Consider the following 21,394-nt stretch of genomic DNA (forward strand, 5'->3'; position numbering starts at 1 on the left):
GGAACTAGGGTTCAGGGGGTGCTGCAGCACCCCCTGACTTGAAATTGTTTCCATTAGATACAGGATTTACAGTTTGGTTCAAAGGCTCACATCATCCCCACTATAAATATTGATCTGAATACTTATGGCTCAGTGTCCTAACAGATAAAGCACAAGACGCGGTATTAGTTGCTGTCAGCTCCATACTGAGAAGCAGGGATTCTGAAAAAGATTTGGGGGTCATGAATAAGGGGCTACATTTTAGTCACAGGTATTTTTAGTAAAAGTCATGGACAGGTCATGGGCAGCAAACAAAAATTCACAGCCCATGACCTGTCCATGACTTGTACTATATACCCTGACTAAATCTTGGGGAGGGGGGCGGCCCGGGGGTGCCGCGGGTGCTCGGGGGGACAGCCTGGGGGGTGCCATGGGTGCTCAGAGGGATGGCCCGGGGAGATGCCGAGGATACTGAGGGGCCTGGGACCCCCGTTGGTGCTGGGGGAGTGTTGGCGGCGCTGGCAGGCTCCCTACCCGGCTCCACACTTCCCCGGAAGCAGCAATATCTCCCAGCTCCTAGGTGGAGCATGGCCAGGCAGCTCTGTGTGCAGCCTCCTCCCCAAGTGCCGGCTCTGCAGCTCCCATATTGGCTGGGAACTTCGGCCAATGGGAGCTGTGGGGCGGTGCCTGCCAGCGGAAGCAGCGCGCAGACCCCCCGGCCACGTCTCCCACTATGAGCCGAGGGATGTTGCCGCTTCTGGGGAGCCCCCTCTCCCCGAGGTAAGCGCTGCCCAGATCCCTCACCCCCTCCAGCACCCCAATCCTCAGCCCTGAGCCCCGCACCCAAACTCCTGCTGCTGCTGGGGGGAGGGAGGAGAGGGGACAGTGGCCGCTGCAGAAGTCACGGCGGGCAAGGAAAGTCACGGAATCTGTGACTTCCATGACAAACTCGCAGCATTAGTCATGAACAATAATCATCTGAACATGCGCTCCCAGTGGGACCCTGTGGCCCAAAGAGCTAGTGGGATCCTGGGATGCATAAACAAGGGAATCCTGAGTAGAAATAGAGAAGTTATTTTACCGCTATATTTGACACTGGTGTGACGGCTGCTGGAATCCTGTGTTCTCGTGCCCACAGTTCAAGAAGGATGTAGATAAATTGGAGAGGATTCAGAGAAGAGCCACAAGCATGCTTAAAGGATTACAAAACATGCCTTATAGTGACAGACTCAAAGAGCTCAATCTATTTGGCTTAACAAAGAGAAGGTTAAGGGGTGACTTGATCATAGTCTAGAAGTATTTACATGGGGAACAAATATTTAATAATGGTCTCTTCAATCTAGCAGAGAGAGGTATAACACAATCCACTGGCTGGAAGCTGAAGCTAAACAAATTCAGACTGGAAATAAGGCATACATTTTTAACTATGAGGGTAGTTAATGAATGGAACAATTTACTGAGAGTTGTGGTGGGTTCTCCATCACTGACAATTTTTAAAGCAAGATTGGATGTTTTTCTAAAAGATAGGAATTATTTTGGGGACATTCTATGGCTTGTGCTATACAGGAGATCACACTAGATGATTCCAATGCTCCCTTCTGTCCTTGGAATCTGTGATCAAATTTACAGGGAGATTAAAAATCATGCAGATGAGGAGGTTACTTACCTACAATTGGAAGTTCTTAGAGAGATGTGGTCCCTATCTTATTATTCCACACATGGGAGTGCATGCGCACCAAGCACCTGAGTCTAGAAGTGTTTCTTAGCAGTATCCATTGACCTGCATGTGTGTTGTGCATCTTGTCATGTTCCCTGCCGAGGATATAATAGGTAGTGTGGGTCAACATCTCTCCACTTTCAGTAGCAGGCTCTGGTGAATTCTCTCCTGCTTTGCCGAACCGAGGCGGAGTATGCACAGTCCACACTTGGTGCCCATCCAAATACCAGATTGTGATGGGAAGAGGGTCTGGATTGAGATGACTGAGTCTCCCTTGATCTTGTGTGAGGAGATCTAGGAGTGTGCGGAAGCCAGAATCTGAGGATGTCCGCGAACCAGAACTGCTGGGCCAGAAAGTGGCTATGAGGATGATGTTGGCTCTGTCCTGGCGAATCTTGTGTAGCACTTGAAGGAGGAGGGAATGAGGGGAAGGCAAAGTGGAGGTCACTCGTCTAGGGGAGGAGAAGAGCATCCCTCCAAAGATGACATAGGGCGGGGGGCTGGGGTGCCTGAGAACAGCCCTGTCCCCGTCCCTGCCCCCCAGGGCAGCTGGAGGGTCTGGGAGCCCAGGGGCACTGAAACTGCAGGAAGAGGGTCAGGGTGGCCATGGTCCCTCCACTTTTAAAAGTGAGAGGGCATAGCCCTTTTAACAAAAGAAACCTGCCTTGGGGGTAGGTGAGAGCAGGGAGCAAGGCATGGTCACCGCTAGCTTCTGCTCAGCCAGGGCAGATAACTCTTTTGAATTGTCAGTGACTTGGAAACAGGTAATGCCATTTTTGACATAGTGTGCCGCTTCCCCTCGATCCATTCTAAATAGGTCAGAACCATTTATTTTAACATTCCAGTCATGCAAATCAACCCACTAGCTTTCAGCAATACCAACTAGATTTAATTTATGCTCATGAATAAGCAATTTCATTTCTTGTTTGTTATCCAGGCTCCTGGCATTGGTATATAGGCAATTAAAGAATTGCTTCTCTTTGTGTCCTTTCATGTTAAGATTGGGCTAAGTTTTATAAATCACCATTTCCTGTCTGTGTTTTGCTCAGTAGACGTTGTTGTGGGAAGACTGCTGAAATCCTCCATACCCATTACATCAGCACTACGCATGCAATGCCACATGCAGCTGAACCTCCAGATAGACACATGCGCAATGGCTGTGGTGGCTGCTTTCTCCCAACAAAGTACTGTCTGGCTCAGGAGAAAGTGCACCGGGCTGGGAACCAGGAGATTGACACTTTGGTTTCACTTTTTGAGCTCCCTGGTATTAATAATTAAATGTAATTTACAATCTTTATTATTGCGAAAGGTCTCATATGCCACTGAGCGGTTATGCAAGCTGAAAATATAACCCAGATCACTAGCGTGGAAGGGTCTAGTCTCAGCCACTTAGCAAAGTGCTTAGATTTGGCAGGTTCTTTCTGAGACACAGTGTAGCTATGTCAAGTGCTAATCAGAACACAAGCTTAACTATGGTGTTGCCATGGCCCTGTCATAATTAAAAAAAAAAAAAAAGAGAACTTCCTCAAAACTGAAATTGTGCACATAGAGCCTGATCCAGTGGTCTTGGAAATCAGTGGAAAAGCCTCCCATTGACCACAATGGGCTTTACAAGACCATAACGAGTTTATGTAATCCTGCCTTCTTGTCCTTTCAGCCCCATTCCATTTGATCCAATTTCCTGATTTATCTCAAAGTAAAGGATGCATGTGCGAGGATGGGCCATGCCAAGCGTGAAGGAGCTTGGTGGTTTAATAAATCAGCTTTAAAACAGGAGCCTTACTTCACCCTTAACCATGGAGAGAGAATTCTCCATAGTTTCTATTAAAATACTCAGATGATCTGGGTTTGTCACTTACTATTGTCTTCTTTTGAACAGAGAAGAAGAGCAGCTGAATGCTGTACTCCAGGTGGCTCAGGTAAGTTTAATTGTTGATTCCTTTGCTGCGTCTCCTCTTTGGACCTTCTGTAGCTCAGGCCTCTCTGCTGGTTGCCTTCACTGACTATGCTTTTTCCTGAAATATGCATCTTTATTTTATTGTGATAAAACATGTTAGAAAAACTCCCTATGAAAGCATTATTTTCCTTCTTAATCTGCAGGTGCCTGACCGCAGCAGAACGGTTGTCTAGTTAACCTGGCATGTTCATGGTTTTAGTATCCTCTTGCATAGTTCCTATCTAGAGATTTCAGGGTTAGACAGGTTGCATCCTATTTTATCTCTGACAGTGAACTTATGGCACATGACCCTTTGATGAGCTGCATTGTGTGACACAGTCCTTTTTGCTATATTGTTGTCTGCAACAATCGAAACAAAGGAGGAGTGGAAAGGAGTTAGAAGGGCTATGAATCTCCACCTTATGATTGCCAATCTAACCATTCAAGGTTCTAGCAACATAACTGAGCATGTTGAACAAGCTGATTGTAAAAACAACTTATTTTCTGGTCTCCCTTCCTTTATCTTCTTCATCTAATCCTGGTTTGTCAGCTCAGGTAGATGAGAGATCCAAATGAAATAACTTTTTAATGCACATACTGAACTAGCAAAAAATAGGATCTAAACAACAGTTTGAGTCTTAACCCAAGCAGGCACTGATCACTGTGGAAGGAAGAGACCACCTAGTTGGCTGCACTGTCATATTTGTGTGGAACTACGTGGATTTACATGATACCTTTAATATTTATTGTAGGCCCATCAATAATCATTTTCCAGATCATGGGGGGGGGGGGGAGCAAGAGGGGGCCCCTGTTTATCTCCAAACTGTCATAATGTTTTCCAGTCTCCTTCATCATCTGTATATTGTGGTGCATTTCCTGGAATTTTCCTTCATCTCTACCATACTTCAGTGTGGATAGCAGGTGAACAGGCCTGGTCCTCTAATAAAGCAGCTAGCCTTCCAGTGAGACTACAGAGCAGCTGAGAAATTCAGAGCTATATGCCTTGACTGGAGATACCATAGCTGTGTATTGGAGTGGGAGGGAGAAGTGCATCCCCACCTCCCTGCAAATGACTTTGACAGAGACCTGACACTAATATTAGAATCTCCAACCTAGAAAGCAGGTGACTGGAAGAAAAAGGATGAGTAAAGATGTGGTAATTACCCCTGTGGCTTTTGGCCCACAGATGCCCAAGGGATGCAGAGTGGGAAAAGCAGAAAGGATGCACGCAGTGGCTTTTTATAGAGGGAAAGTGAGAATACACAACAGGCATGTTCCTGTGGGGAAGAGAAATTGGAGGACCCAGGAAGGCAGCCCCTCTGTAGGTTGGGGCTCTTTAATTTGATATTGGCATAATTTCTTTAAGGTGGAGGTGTTAACGCAGGAGGAGGAGATCCCACTGCAGGAAGAGGAGAGAAGGCAGATGGAGGAAATCCTAAGGCTGGAAAAGGAGATTGAGAAGCTACAGCAGCAGCAGAAGGCAGATCACATGTCCATTGCCTGCGAAAACACCAAGAATGAGATTAACCGGCAGCGAGAAGAGGAGATCCAGAGGCTAGAGAAGGAAGCATCCAGGGTCGCTCAAGAGTTCTTGGAACTACTGGATTTTGGAAACCTGGATGAAAGTGTGCAAAGCCTAGAACATTCACTCTCCAATGACGGAACCCTCAACATTGACTGCAGCCTTGTGGCGCCTCTGGCTGAGGAAGAAGTAGATGAAGGCTTTCATGCTGATGATGAGGGGCTCTCTGTCCCCAGCCTGGTTGTTCTGGATCAACACGGCACCAGAACCAGCGACAACTCCACTGAGGAAGATACATATATGAATCTACCATTTCGGAGAAGGGGTGAAGTGGAGGTAGACAGCACTACAGATCATCTTGTGGAAAGCCCCGAGGAGCACAGTGCCCCATCTGACACCACAGAAAGTATTTACAACACAGTCTCAGAAACCCTGAGGAGTAACAGTGGGGAGATGGGAGAGCCAATTTACAGCTTCCCACCAGATGTGGAGTCTGACTATGACCACGAGGAGTTTGATGGTTTTGGAGATACTGGCAGCACCTTGGCTGAGCCCCTAAATGGTGAGGAGGTCTTGAGGCGTTCCCATGGTACCAGCATGGACTCCAATCGTGGCAGCCTAGACTCGGTAAGAATTTTTGCCTTTAGTTGAAAGCCAGTTTTGCTTTATTGGTATTTGTGACCTTTGCCTTTTTAATACATATCAGACCGATGCTTTCATTCTCTGGTGTCTCACTTTGGGTGCAGTTATTAATAGATAATACTCTCTTAGTCCATCTCCTGTTATATAGGAGGTCAGAGTAAATGATCACAGTGATCAATTCTGGCCTTAGAGTCTATGAATCTTTGCTGGCCAATACTAGAACACTAATAATGGTCATGAAAGAGAGAGAGAGGACCTGATGTATTGGCAGTAAGCAATTAGCAAAAAGGCAGAGGGGATGAGTCTCTCCATCATTACTGGCCCCTACACAAGCCAGCAGACTTCCGCGTTCTATACAGGTGCTTGTACTGTGCTCATCACCATGTTATCCATTTTCAAAATGGATTTAGGCACTTAGGAGCCTGTCCATGGGATTTAGGCTCCCAAGTGCCTAAATCCATTTTGAAAATGAGATTTAGGCTCCTTCGTCAGCACCACAACTCCTACATACTTGGGCCTTAGTTGTCTGTAAAATGGTGATGTTACTTCCCTATCTCCCCTGGGTACTTTGAGGATAAATACATTAAAAATGCCTTAGATAGATAAGTGACACTGTTGAGACCAGTGTCTTGTGATTGAACTACATCATATCTGTTAGAAAGATATTCAGTCTCTATTTAAGGACTCCAGATGAAGATTGATTTACCACTTCCCATGCTATTCTGTTCCAGTGATTCATTACATATGCTTTTTAAACATTGCATCATATTTCCAGTTTGAATTTTTCCAAATTCAACTTCCAGCCCTTGGACCTTGTTATGCTTTTTTTATTAAAGGACCCCATTATGTCAGATAACTTCTCTTTGTGTAGGTTCTTAAATCGTGATCAAATTGCTTCTTACCTACTCTGTAATACACTAGTTTTAGTTCTTTAAGCCTTTTATTGTAACGTGGGTTTTCCAGATCTTCAATAATTCTTGCAGCTTTTACTTGAGCCCTCTCTATTCTTTAACATCCTTGTTAAAATGAAGACAGTAGAACTGGTCACAGTTTTCTAGCAGGGGCTTTACCAGTGCTGTATACAGAGGCAGTTTCACCTCCCTACTACTTCTTGATAGTTCCCTGTTTATAATCCAACCCTTTTTATAACAGCACCACACTGGAGTTTATGTTCAGTTGGTTATCCACAAAGACCCCTAAGTCCTTTCCAGAATAAATTCCCTCATCCTCCAATTACAGCCTAAGTTCTTTGTTCCTTAAGAACATAAGAACGGCCATACTGGATCAGACAAAGGTCCATCTAGCCCAGTATTCTGTCTTCTGACAGTGGCCAATGCCAGGTGCCCCAGAGGGAAAGAACAGAACTGGTAATCATTGAGTGATCCATTCCCTGTCACCCATTCCCATGTATCACCTTGCATTTGGCTGTATTGAAACACTCTTGGTCAAGACACGAGAAGTCATTCTTCCGCTCTACTCTGCTCTGGTTAGGCCTCAGCTGGAGTATTGTGTCCAGTTCTGGGCACCGCATTTTTAAAAAGATGTGGAGAAATTGGAAAGGGTCCAGAGAAGAGCAACAAGAATGATTAAAGGTCTTGAGAACATGACCTATGAAGGAAGGCTGAAAGAATTGGGTTTGTTTAGTTTGGAAAAGAGAAGACTGAGAGGGGACATGATAGCAGTTTTCAGGTATTTAAAAGGGTGTCATAAGGAGGAGGGAGAAAACTTGTTCACCTTAGCCTCTAAGGATAGAACCAGAAGCAATGGGTTTAAACTGCAGCAAGGGAGGTCTAGGTTGGACATTAGGAGAAAGTTCCGAACTGTCAGGGTGGTTAAACACTGGAATAAATTGCCTAGGGAGGTTGTGGAATCTCCATCTCTGGAGATATTTAAGAGTAGGTTAGATAAATGTCTATCAGGGATGGTCTAGACAGTATTTGGTCCTGCCATGCGGGCAGGGGACTGGACTCGATGACCTCTCGAGGTCCCTTCCAGTCCTAGAATCTATGAATCTATGCTCATGTTACCCTAACCCTCTGACCCAGAGGTTGCAGAGGTGCTTGCTGTCACTCACTGAAAGTTCTGGCCTTGGGCTCTTAAAAAAGTTAGTACTACATTGGGCCTCGAGCCCACTCAGGTGCTATATTTCATTTTCATAGAGTCAGAGTTTAAGGTGAGAAGGAACCTTAGGTCATCTAGTGTGATGTCCTGTACAGCACAGGCCAATAATTTTCACCCAGATATCCATCTATTAAATCCAGGTACTTTAGATTAAAGCATTTCAGGCCTCAGGAGATTTAACTGTGCCACAGGGAGAGAATGGGAGAAACTAAGGTACCATCAATGCCCAAGACTTCTTCAATGGCAGGGAATTGATTAGGTGAAAGGTGCCCAGATGATCCTAGCAGTGAACCATGTCTCGTGTTGCAGAGGAAGGGGAAAAAAATCCCAAGGTCCCAGCCAGTTTGAGCTGAGGGGAAATTCCTTCCCGAGCCCAGATCTGGTGATCATCGTGACTCTGAGCATGTGAGCAAGAAATATCAGTCAGACATCTAGAAAGAGAATTCCCTACCACCTCAGAGCACTGGTCTAGCTTGTCCAGTGTCTCCTCTCTAGTGATGGCCAATCTGTGATGCTTAAGAGGAAGGAAAAACAAAACAAAAAACCCCAACCCCACCCCCCAAAATAAAAACGACACCTCACAACAACAAAACACATCTAGCCAATTGTGCATCAGATCGTTTCCTTCTTGTTTCCCCCAGGTCTTTCTGTGTCCTACCTATCCACAGGCCTTTTTTCCACAGTCCCATTCCTGGGCTGAGTGTTCTGTACCCCAGACCTCCCCCGTAGAGGTCTGCAGGTCTCTACCTCCAGAGCAGATTTTGCTATCTATATATAGTCCCTACTCTAGTCACATTGCTCCTCCGTTACATGATGTGGGACTATACCTCCCATCAATCCCTCAGGAGCCCAAATCTCTCAGAATTCTCTTGTCTTAAAGTGCTGAGCTCCAATAAAAGGCATGCTAGCAGTACCTTCCCTTAAAGGGGGATCACATACTCTTTTATAACCAGGATATCCTTAAAATTACTTTCTTCTGTTTTTGCCCTTCTTTAATACTAATCTGGCACCCAAGTTTCTAAACTGCCTTAGCTTTCCCCTCAGTATTGCCATCCCCACTTTCCTTACCCCTCAACCTCCTCCTGCTTTCAACACTACCAAATTTGAGTTCTGGCAGCACTGCGTACCTGGTTATAAAGTTACACAGAACTCCATGAATTTGTCATTGATGTCCATCAGTTTTAGGATAGATGTAATGTTAAAAGTGTTACATCTTCCCATCGCACCTGAGTGGCAGCAGCAGCTGCTCAAGCTTCTAGGAGCTTGGTTCCTTCTGGTGACCCTGCTGGTTGACCCTGTGCTGCATTTTTCCCGTAGTGCTCAGCAGAGCCAGTCTTCTGATGCAGCTGCTGGGCAGAAGCTTTAATCTGGACTCCCCTCGCCCTCCATGCTGCAGTTTTAGAGCAAGAGTGAAGGTACACTAGGTCAGCGCTATGGATCCTAAACTTGAAGCAGTGTGCCAAGCAGACTCCCCACCCATCCCTAGGCCTGTGGGGGGGGTCATGAAGATCCCAGTTCAATCCCCACTCTCAAGGGCATGGGAGCACAGATCCCAGTAGCTATCCTCTGGCTTGATGGGGAAGGGTGATGCTTGCCCCCACCAGCCTAAGGGCCTTCTAGAGCCCAGGAGACCAGCAGGAGCTGGGCAACAGCGGCAGATGCAGGGGCCCACAAAGAGGTGAAGTTGCAGCAATAATTGATTTTGAATGCAGTGAGCAAGCGGGAGAGTGAATGAGAGGGGAAAAGGTGAGAATCAAGATCAGGGAGAGTGAATGGCAATGGCAGAGAGCGAGGAGAGGAGTGAATAGAGAGCGCATGCAGTTTGTGCGGGGATGAAGGGGCTGCCTTCATCAGCATTAAACTCACATCTAGTCAGAGTGAACATTATTCAAAACATAGCAATCAGGATTTGAAAGTGTATAGCACTTTATTCTGGCTGAGGTTCCACTGGTAGCCAATTGGACCATAGACTTGAATAAACAGTGACCTGTTATTTCTCAGTAGCTGTCCAATGATTGAACAGATCCCTGTGTACTAACAAGCTACTGCCTTTGAAATTGTCTATGCACAGACTCACAGCAAATACGCCTCCTTGGACTCTCTCACTCTTATGAGGATGGGGACAGAACGTCAGAAATTGAGGCAACTATCTTTGTTGTGGGCATATGGTTGTAGTTCTGAGGACAATTCCCAAAGAAAGCAGAAAGACTTACAGTAGCCAATCAGTGTGCTGGGAAAGAGGCCAAATAGCATATTTGAATATTCTGTGTTTTTGGCCTTCGAGTTCATTTAGCCCAGGATATGCTTATTACCTGATAATCAGGAAGCAATTATAGTAACTTAGGAACTGCCATACTGGATAAGACCAGTACTACACCTAGTCCGGTATCCTGTCTCTGGCAGCAGCCAGTATTAGAGGCTTTGGAGGAAGGAGCATGGAATCCTGCAATAGTCAGTTATGGAAGAACGTTCCCAAAGGGAAAATATCTTTCTAACCCTACTAAGTAAATTTTGGATTATGCCCAGAAGCAGGAGGGTTTATCACTTTAGGTAACTGCTCTCTTTCTGTTCAATAATTCATTGCTAGCTGAGTATGTTGACTTTAGGAACTAGTGAGTGAGGTGTCAAGCCCCTATTTTAATTGTTTGCTTTGTGTAAAAGGGACATTAGGGAGCGTTTGACTCAAGTTTCACATCTGGTTATGTGGCTGCTGGATCCCTGTTGTTCTGTACCCATCTGCCCTAGACTTAGAGAAGTTGATCTTTTTCTTTGTTTCTAGTTTCTGGACAGTGAGGAGGAAGTGGATGTTTATATAGACACAGACGAAGAATTCTGCAATGGCCGGGTCACAATCTTCAATGGCTCAGGACCACCCTATTTTCACAGTTATCTCTATATGAAGGGTAAGTGGCTGTAGTCTATACCACGAAAGCTTTGAGAGTATCTTGTTCTCCCAGCCTCTTCTCCCTTCCTTTCTTCACACATTTTTTCTATTTATTTCTCTACTTACATTTTTTCTGTTTCTTTATTTTATCCAAACCAGCAAAGAAAAAATGGGAAATCTCTGTAGAAGAGAGATTTAGAAGGGATTAGAGTGGATGTTCCTGTTAGTGAAACCCTTTTATACGCACCAGATTAGGGTGTCCACTGAGGTATTTGTAGTTCAGATGAGCAAAACTAAACTACAGCATTGGGGAGATAAGACAGCACAAAGTATTGGGTAGAACATGTAAAGACTGGATAATCTCTGGAATGCTTGTATGACCACAGAGGTAATGCCAGGGAGGAAGGAGGCTTTCAGGTTGCTGGGAGATAGCACCAGGTAGAGACCCTTCGGAAAAGCAAGTTCACACCCATGCTGATTCCCCTTGCCAGAACATAGGCACTAAATCCCTGTAGTCAGAATTTAAGTGGCCTTAATTTGGTTTAGTTTAATTCACTTCCAGAGTGAATTGAGTGGAACCAAATTAAGGTCACTTTAATTCTGAATGAGGGAGGTCCCACAGGGGTTTAATGCAGTTTAACTAATCCACTTCAAATTCACACTTTCAGTTCATTCAGATTAATTTTCCTGGATGTCGCTGCGTAGATGAGCCCTAAAACAATGGCCAGTGGATAGTTATGGAATAACATGCCTAGGGGGGAAGTTTTTTTTCTGATCCCCTCAATTAGTGAATGTTTTATACCTTGAAACTGGAGGATTAATGACTCTTCTACATTCGTAGTCCTTTCTATTGTAACTTTGGATGTTGCCATGATCAATAAAAATTCACACTCTTTGAGGCTGGGACTTTCAAGGAAGCCTAAGGGAGATAGGGACATAACTTCCAACTGGAATTGCAAATAACTTCCAGTTGGCATTGGGTGCCTATTTCCCTTAGGCAGCTTTGAGAATTTCTCCCTTATTGAATTCCACCAAGGTGTTGGTCTCAACAGTATCTAGTGGCAGTCAGATGCACAGGTAATCATCCATTGTGTTAAAAGTATTTCCTTTTTTCTGTTTTAAATTTGCTGCCTTTCAGTTTCATTCACTGTCCCCTGGTTCTGATTTACTTCCACTATACTTTTTTATTATAGAGAGAGCTGATAGTGATAGAAATACAATCAAGACCAGTGCAAAGTAGTACGCTTAGGAAGGAAAAATCAGATGAATGAGTACAAAATGGGAAATAACTGGCTAGGCAGCAGTACAGCAGAAAAGGACTGGGAGGTTATAGTGGCTCACAAGTTGAATACAAGTCAACAGTATGAAAAGGGCAAATGTCACTCTGGAATGTATTAACAGGAGTGGTGTAAGTAAGACAAGGACGGTAATTGTTCCTCTTGGCATTAGTGAGGCCTCAGCTAGAGTACAGTGTTCAGTTTCGGACACCACATTTTAAAGATGTGAACAATTGGAGAGGGAGCAACAAAAATAAGAGGTGTAGAAACATGACCTATGAGGAAAGGTTAAAAGAATTGGGCATGTGTAATCTAGAGAACGGAACACTGGGGGGAACATGGTAACACTCTTCAAATATGTAAAAGATTGTTATAAAGAGGATTAGTTGTTCTGTTTGCCGAGGGTAGGACAAGAAGTAATTGGCTTAGCTTGCAGCAAGGGAGATTTAGTCTGGATATTAGGAAAATCTTTCTACCTGTAAGGATACTTAAGCACTGGAACAGGTTACATAGGGAGGTTGTGGAATCCACATCCTTGGAGGTTTTTAAAAACAGGTTAGACAAACACCTGTCGGGGTGGCCTGGGTATACTTAATCCTGCCTCAGTGTGGGGGCGTGAGCTAGATGACCCCTTGAGAGCCTTCCATCCCTGCATTTCTATGATTCTATTTTTCCTTATTTGAGTTACCTAACAATTTCCATTATAAAAGATTTTTGTAAACTTTTGTGAGAGGTCTGACACCACCGTTGTTTGCATCAGGGCCTTGAAATTTGGCAGAGAAAGCCTCGGGATGAGAGAAGTGCTTTTTCCGTGTCCAGTGAAATTCCGTTCTGGCTTGACCAAGATATAAACGTATTTGAAAACTTCCATTTTTTCATCATGGTTAACAGTGGATGCCCTTGTGTTCTGTACTAGGTGGTACTAGAATTGGTGGTGTTTAATATACACCTCTACCCCGATCTAACGCGGTCCTTGGGAGACAAAAGATCTCACCGCGTTATAGGTGAGACCGCGTTATATCGAACTTGCTTTGCCCCCCCCCTCGGTTCCTCGTTCCCTGACTGCCCCCTCCAGAGACCCCTGTCCCTAATCACCACCAGGACCCTACCCCCTACCCAACCCCCCTGCTCCTTGTCCCCTGACTGCTCCGACCCCTATCCACACACCCCACCCCCTGACAGGCACTAACCGGCAGCGGCAGGAAGCGGAGCAACGCAGCCCCAGCCCGCTCCACTCTGCCACCTCCCAGCCACGGCGCTCTGCTTCCCGCCGCCGGTGAGTGCGGGGAGGTTGGGGAAAGGAAGCCCCCCCATATTCACTTGTGGCGGGAAGTGGAGCGCCGCAGCTGAGATCTGGCAGAGTAGAGCGGGCTGGGGCCGGGCTGCTCCACTTCCTGCCGCTGGTGAGTGCGGGGAGGTTGGGGAAAGGATGCCCGCCACACTCACCGGTGGTGGGAAGCGGAGCAATGCGGCCCTAGCCCGCTCTGCTTTCCTTGCCCTGGCCCCAGCTGTGTTGCTGGGGGGAGAGGGGAGGGGAAAGGTCCCGCACACACCTGCGGGTGGCTGGGAGCTGGTGGAGTGGAGCGGGCTGGGGCCAGGCTGCTCTGCTTCTGCCGCTGCTGGTGAGTGCGGTGCGGATCCCTTCCCCCAAACCCCCTCCCCCTGAGCGACACGGCTGGGGCTGGGACAAAGGAAGCAGAGCGGGCTGCTCCCGGCCCCCCGCTAATCCCTCGGGCCACTCTGGGACTGCGGGGCCCCCCAAATTGCCCCCCCACAGCTCCTGCCTCCTAAACCCTGGGTGGGGGGAGCCCCTGACTGCCCCCAAGACCCTCTGCCCCTTATCCAACCCCTCGGCCCCAGCCCGGCACCCTTAACACGCTGCTCAGAGCAGCGTGTCAGAGCTTTACCGCGTTGTATGTGAAACCGTGTTATATTGGGTAGAGATGTATTTACTCATGAATCTAAAATGGGGTGAACCATCAATCTACACAAGATGCAGCACTATTTACATTAGACAGAAGTACAGAAGACTGTGAGAAACATCAGAGGTCCTACCCAAGTGAGGTGAATCTACAACACCTTGGCAGATGAAATTTAGTGCTAATAAATGCAAGGTAATGCATGGGAATAATTCTAGCTACTCATGGGCATTGCTGGGTTCAATATTAACTGTCAGAGATAGAAAAGAGACCTAGGCATCATTGTAAACAGTCCAACAAAAACTTCTGTTTAATTTGGGGTGGAGAATAATACTGAAAATATTATGATACTGTTCTATAAATCACCAGGATGCTGGCATCTAAAATACTTGGTAAAATTTTTAATGCTGATGCAGAAAAGTTAGAAGTGTTCCAAAATAAGTCCATACTGGAAAAAAACAGGATGATTACGTACTTTCCAGTCCATTAGTAATGGACAAAGTTAAATAGCATCTACTGTGGACAAACATTTTAAAATCAGCAGGCCTGGATAACTTGCACCCAGAAGTCCTAAAAGAACTGGCCAAAGAGCTCTCTGGCCCACTGACGTTAATTTTTAATAAATCTTGGAAGACCAAGGAATTTCTAGACGAGTGCTAATGTTGTGCCAATAGTCAAAAAAGGCAAGTGGGATGACCTGAGTAACTATAGGCAGGTAGACTGACATTAATCTTGAGCAAAATAATGGAAAAGCTGGTATGGGATTCAATTAATAAAGAATGGGAATATAGTTAATTGTTAGCCAAAACATGTACGTTGAATGTATTAATGGGTATTGTGTGCATTGTCTAAAGATAAAGCAGTATAATATGAAAAAGAGACACATATACCCTCCTTCTAGGGAGCAAATTCTCGTAGCATGTTCACCTTATACAGGAAGTGTCCTTCTAAGATACACATTTCAGCTAGTAGTATTTATAGTATGATTTTAGAAGTTACAAAATTCTTTGCACATCACTTAAAGTTTACGTTTAACCCACTTGCTTGTGCCAGTTTTGTCCTTCATACCTTGTTACTTTCCCATAGCCATTTTGAATCCTACATTCCCAGTGTTGGTAATTCGGCACGTTTCCTATTCTCTAATGCCAGAGCTGACTGCAGCTTTACACAGTGTTGTGGGAAGCCTGACGTGGGTGAATTGTGGGAAGAGCATAATACCGGCAGTTTCCATTACTGCCCAACAGGAAACATGTCAAAGTGCGGATAGGGAGTATTGTCATGGTTAACAACACTGGGAATGTAGTTCTTTGATCTCTTGAATGTTTTTAAGACCAAACTGCGTGTGAAGTCAAACAATTGGCTGCATCCTTGAGTCAATATAATACTAATCACACGTGTTTGTGGCAAACAGGTATTGTCAAACGAGCCTGATTTCATTCACTGATGAGGTTACAAGTTTGGTTCATAAAGGAACTTTGTAGATGTAATATATCTAGGGCATGTCTACACAGAGACTTAGTGTTTGGCAAATTAATGTAGATTTATACCCTGGCTTGCCACACACTAAGGGTACGTCTACACTGCAGTTAGACACCTGTGGTTTGCCTGTGCCAGCTGACTAGGGCTTGTGGGATGCAGGCTAAGGGCCTGTTGAATTGCAGTATAGGTGTTCGCACTCGGGCTGCAGCCTGAGCTCTGGGACCATCCCAACTTGCAGGGCCCTAGAGCCCAGGCTCCAGCCCAAACCTGAATGTCTACACCGCAGTTAAACAGCCCCTTAGCTCAAGCCCCATGAGCCAGAGTCAGCTGGCATGGGACAGCTGCGGGTTTTTAATTGCAGTGTAGACGTACTCTAAGTGGCCATGTGGATCTTGTGACCATGCACTAAAAGTTCCATAGTGCTTTTTGAAACAGGCATATATCAAAACACACCCTGAAACTTACAGGGTTTACATGGTCACTTACTGCATGGCAAGCTGGTGAGGTGTACATTTACACCCTGACGTACTGTGCACTGAGTCTTTGTGTGGACAAGCCCTTAGACTTTTGTAAGGTGTTTGAGTGAGTACCACCCAACTTTCTGATTAAAAAATTGGCACTATGCAGTATCAATAGAGCACAAGTTAAATGGATTAAGAACTGGCCAACTGACTGATCTCAAAGTAGTTGTCGATGGGAAATCTTTGTTGAGTGAAGTTGTGTAGGGACTGGCCCAATGCTATTCAGCATTTTTTATCAATCATCTGGAAGTAAATCTAAAATCACTGCTGATAAAATTTGCAGAAAACACAAAGATTGGTGGAATATAAATAACAATGTCAGGGCAGTCATACACAGCAATCTGGAACACTTGGTAAACTGGGCCCATTGAAACAAAATACATTTTAATGCAGCCAAATTCAAAGCTGTGCATCTACAAACAAGGAATGCAGACCATACCTACAGAATGGGGGCCTGTATCCTGGAAACCAGTGACTCTGAAACGGATTTAGGGGTAATAGTGGACAAGTAACACAACATGAGCACCCACTGCAATGCTGTGGCAAAAACGGTAAATGTTCTCTTTGGGTGTATAAACTGAGGAGAAAGAGTAAGAAGGTAATTTCATCTCTGTATGTGGCATTGATGAGACAGTACTGGAATACTGCATACGGTTCTGGTATGTGCTTTTTAAAAAGGACATTGAAAAAATGGACATGGTGCAGAAAAGAACCAAAAAAGTGGTTTGAGGATGAGAGAAAATACCTTACAATGAGATATTTGAAGAGCTCAAACTGTTTCACTTATCAAAAAGGAAGATTGAGAAGTGACTAGATTATAGTGTAAAAGTCTCTTCACAGGGAGAAAATACTGGATACTAGAGGGCTTTCTAATCTTGTGAGGAAAGGCATAACAAGAACCAGGGTCTGGAAACTGAATCCAGACAAATTTTAAATTAAAAATTAGACACACCATTTTAATAGTGAAGGTGATTAACCATTGGAACAAACTACCAAGAGAAGTGGTGGATTCTCCATTTCTTGATGTCTTCAGATCCAGACGGAATGCCTTTCTGGGAAGATGCTTTAATCCAGGGGTTCTCAAACTTCATAGCACTGCAACCCCCTCCAAAAATTACTACCTGACCCCAGGAGTTGGGGCCAAAACTAAAGCCCGAGCCCCACCACCCTGGGCAGGGGGACCAAAGCCGAAGCCTAAGGGCTTCAGCCCCAGGCGGGGGGCCTGTAACCTGAGCCCCGCCACCCATGGCTAAAGTCATCAGGCTTTGGTTTCAGCCCCAAGCGGTGGGGCTTGGGCTTTGGCCCCGAGTAGTGGGGCTCAGACTCCGGCTTCATCCCCTGGCCCCAGCAAGTCTAATGCCAGCCCTGGCAACCCCATTAAAATGTGTGAGAACCGCTGCTTTAATCTAACCCAATTTATTAGGCTCAATATAAAGGTAACATGGTGAAATTTAATTTCCTGTGACATATAGGATATCAAACTAGATAATCTAATGGTTCTTTCTGGCCTTTAACTCTCTGAATCAATTAATACTGTGATCTTGAGTGTTGTCTCTAACTCAGAAATGATATAGCAGAAATAGAAGGGGTCCACAGATAAATAAAGAAAATAATAATTAGAGTAACAGATTTTCAGATAAAAAGAGACAGGAAAGATTGGGAATGTTCATTTTAGAAAAGAGACTATGCAGAATCCCACAGCTACAGGACTATCTATGTTAGTTAACAACAGGAGATGGTTGTTATCCAAGTGGGTGGTGAGGATACCTATGGAAACCCTCTCTTCCCTTTTCTCCCGATTAGGTGTGGGGAGCTCCTTCCCCACGTGGTGCTTCGGGGTGGATACTTGGGCCATGGGGTGAGTCCAGGGGCAGTAGCTGTTAGGAGCTCAGCTGAGTTGTCTCCCCTTCCCATCCTTGATAAGCTTTGTGTTCTAGGGGTTCCCAGTGCAGTGGGTATTGCTGCCAACTGGTGTTCTGTGGAGACTGTAATGGCCTATGGGTTCCTCTCTCCAGTCTGGTCAGGATCTCTCAGGATCAGGATGAGAAAGGCCCAACAGAGTAACAGTGGATTCTGGGTCCCAGGAGAAGGTGATGCCGCCATCTTGGTTGTGAAGCTTGCTCCTTCTGGTCCACCCATCTCCCAGACAGCCCAATTCGCCCTACAAAGTCTTTTATTTGAGGATTCCAAAAGGGGAGTGATGGGCTAATCTCCTCATTATTTTGTTTATCAATTAGGCCTACTTTCCAAGTTGATACACCAATTTAGATTCATTGATTTCCAGTCCCACACTCATTTTGTTTACAGACATGATCTTAACACAGTCCTTGAGTTATATCAGTTGGCCTTTTTGTTTGGATTAATTTAGTTATTCTGTCTCCCTTTTGCACCTTTTCCCACTGACATTTTTTGATATAGGTTATTGTGATATTTTATGGATTTTCACTCACTTGTCACAGTTGAGCTTACAATTGTAATAAATGGATCTACACATTCACCCTAAGATGTCCTTAGTGGCTCCCATGCTGGTGGAGGACTGCCATAGCAGAACCTGGGTAGTTCATTGCTTGGCATTTACTGCTGTGTTACAATCCTTCTGCACTATCTGAGTGGCCCAAAGATGATGTAACTCAGCTTCAGAATGTGGCCCAAAGTCTTTAAATTCAGATTGAATATTTCTTTCTAAAGGACATGCCTGTAGCTCAGTCACAAGGTATTGTGCTCATTGTAGGATATGGCGGCCCGTGTTCTGCAGAATGCCAGACTAAATAATTGTAGTGGTCCCTTCTGGTTTTAAAATCTGCGTCTAGAGCAGCCTCTGTTCTGCAAGAGGCAGTGTAAACAACAGAGCAAGAGCATAGTGTGGTGAACATCCATCTGTTTTGCAAATTTGGGAAAGCAGCGTGTGCGCTCTGGAGCAGAAATACGAAGGAGTGAAGGAGGAACCTCTGTTTGTATTGCATGCATGCGGAGGAGTTGTAATTGTTGTTGCTGGTCTTCACTTCACAGGAATTCTTGAATCGGTGATTTTGCTATGTGCTGATGGGAGGAACCTCAGAAGGTGCCAAGGTTTGGATTACATAAGGTCCTGTTTCTCTGCAGATTATTCAGCCATCTTTAAAATGAAATTTTTGTGAAGTCTGTTCTTTTTCTCTAGCTTTTCAGTGTTTCCTGGTTTCAGGTGGGCCACAAAAACTTCAGGATGCACATTTGTAACAGCATCTTGGTGCTTCAGACGAACAGTGAACCAAAAAATGAGAAGCAAGTGAGAATTTCCACAAATTCTACAAGAAAACAAAAGCAGAGTGCACTTTTCACTTCTCAGAAACTGTTCATGTTTGGTTGAATGTCTGATTCTGTTCTTTCTTTGGCCAAACTCTAATCCCAGCCTTATTTCTATTCCAGTCCTCAATTCCTGCTATGTGTGCCCAGGCACGGATCTGAAATGGTGCCCAGATGTCTAATTGAGACACAAGGCTTAGACTAGGGAGATGCGTGATGCTGCAGAGTTGATAATGTCTTGCGCTCTCTCCTTTCTGCAGGGGGTCTGATGAACCCATGGAGACGGCGATGGTGTGTTCTGAAGAATGAGGCCTTCATGTGGTTCCGAACTAAGCAAGAGGCCCTGAAGTCAGGCTGGCTCTATAAAAAAGGAGGCGGCTTGTCAACTCTGTCTCGCCGTAACTGGAAGCGCCGCTGGTTTGTTCTTCGAGAATCTAAGTTGATGTACTTTGAGAATGACAGTGAGGAAAAACTGAAGGGGACGATAGACATCAGAAGGGCAAAGTGAGTGAGAAGAACGAACCCAATAAAACTCCAGCATTCTCTGTCCATATCACTAGTGATAAAGGCTGCTGCACTAGCCTAGAAATATTGTATAGGGTTAGAGGAATCTGAGGGTAGAGAAGGAAAATCCTGTTGGATCATCCAGTCGATCTCTGGGGGAGCAGGATTGCTCCCTATTGGACATTTTCTAGTTCCTTGTCCAGTGTAGGGAGCAGCTTCAGACCCCAGCTGAGGCTGCATAGTAGCCACTGACAGAGGTTGTCCAAGAGAGGCACTAATTCAGCACATTGCCCATGTGCTCTGCCCCACCCGACTCCATCTGCCTCAGCGCTATTCCAGACAACTCCAGGGTTCCTAGTGGAGTTTGATTGTCGGGGTGTTATAGTGCTGTGCCTTCCCCCAACCTGTGGGCAGATTTTTGGGCTGCAAGAGCCAGGCATCCTGTCTTTCAATGGTAGAACCCAGAGATTGAATCAGACCCTCATACTGTCTCCACCTAGAGTACCAAGAAATAGGGCTGCCAAACTATTTTAAAAATTAATCGCGCAATAAAAAAAAACCACCATTAATTGCAGATTTAATCATACTGTTAAACAATAATAAAATACTATTTATTTAAATATTTTTGAATGTTTTCTACATTTTCAGATATATTGATTTCACTTACAAGACAGAATACAAAGTGTACAGTGCTCACTTTATATTATTTTTTTATTACAAATATTTGCACCGTAAAAAAGATAAAAGAAATAGTATTTTTAACTCACCTCATACAATTACTGTAGTGCAATCTCTATCGTGAAAGTGCAACTTACAAATGTAGAATTATTTTTTTACATAACTGCACTAAAAAATAAAACAATGTAAAACTTTAGAGCCTACAAGTCCATTCAGTCCTATTTTGTTCAGCCAATTGCTAAGACAAACATGTTTGTTTACATTTATGGAAAATAATGCTGCCCAATTCTTGTTTACAATGTCACCTGAAAGTGAGACAGGCAATAGGGGATGGATCTTGTGACAATAGGCATTTGTATGGCACTGTTGTAGTCAGCATTGGACGGTATTTACATCCAAACATCCAAAAATATTTAAATAAATGGTACAGTAACTCCTCACTTAGCGTTGTAGTTATGTTCTTGAAAAATGCAACTTTAAGTGAAAGTATGTTAAACGAATCCAATTTTCCCATAAGATTTAAGGTAAATGCGGGAGGTTAGGTTCCAAGGAAATATTTTTTGGGCAGACAAAAGGCATTATATACTGTACTGTACTGTACAGTGGTTGGGAAGTGCCCCTGGCTTACCTCACACAGGCAAAGCTCGCTGCAGGCAAGGACGCTAGGGAGCACCTTCACCAGCAGCAGCAACAGCTTCCCCGGAGAAGAACAGGTGCCGACTTTGCCGGAGGATGCTCCAGGCCTGCCTCTTCCTGTCCCCGCTCCACTCCAGGCCCACCTCTTCCCACCCCAACTCCACCTCCTCTCCAGAGCATGTCACATCCCTGCTCCTTCCGTCCTCCCCCCGCCCAAAAGTCCTAAACGCCGCCAAACAGCATGTTCCCTAATTGAACAGCAATGTAACTTTGAAATAACGTTAAGCGGGAGGACAT

The 21,394-nt window shown here is 45.0% G+C and overlaps 1 protein-coding gene across 1 annotated transcript in view; it reads left to right on the top strand.

Annotated features, from left to right (window-relative positions):
- The window catches only part of LOC117884761 (unconventional myosin-X-like), a 257,754-nt gene that overhangs the window by 170,195 nt on the left and 66,165 nt on the right, over positions 1 to 21,394 (top strand). Inside the window, exons 24-27 of the mRNA XM_034785520.1 lie at positions 3,576 to 3,615; positions 4,999 to 5,781; positions 10,697 to 10,820; positions 19,540 to 19,783. Of these exons, the coding sequence (XP_034641411.1) occupies positions 3,576 to 3,615; positions 4,999 to 5,781; positions 10,697 to 10,820; positions 19,540 to 19,783 (1,191 nt within the window). The remainder of the gene's footprint in view (positions 1 to 3,575; positions 3,616 to 4,998; positions 5,782 to 10,696; positions 10,821 to 19,539; positions 19,784 to 21,394) is intronic.

This window comes from Trachemys scripta, chromosome 11, assembly GCF_013100865.1.
Source record: "Trachemys scripta elegans isolate TJP31775 chromosome 11, CAS_Tse_1.0, whole genome shotgun sequence".
Lineage (NCBI taxonomy): Eukaryota > Metazoa > Chordata > Testudines > Emydidae > Trachemys > Trachemys scripta.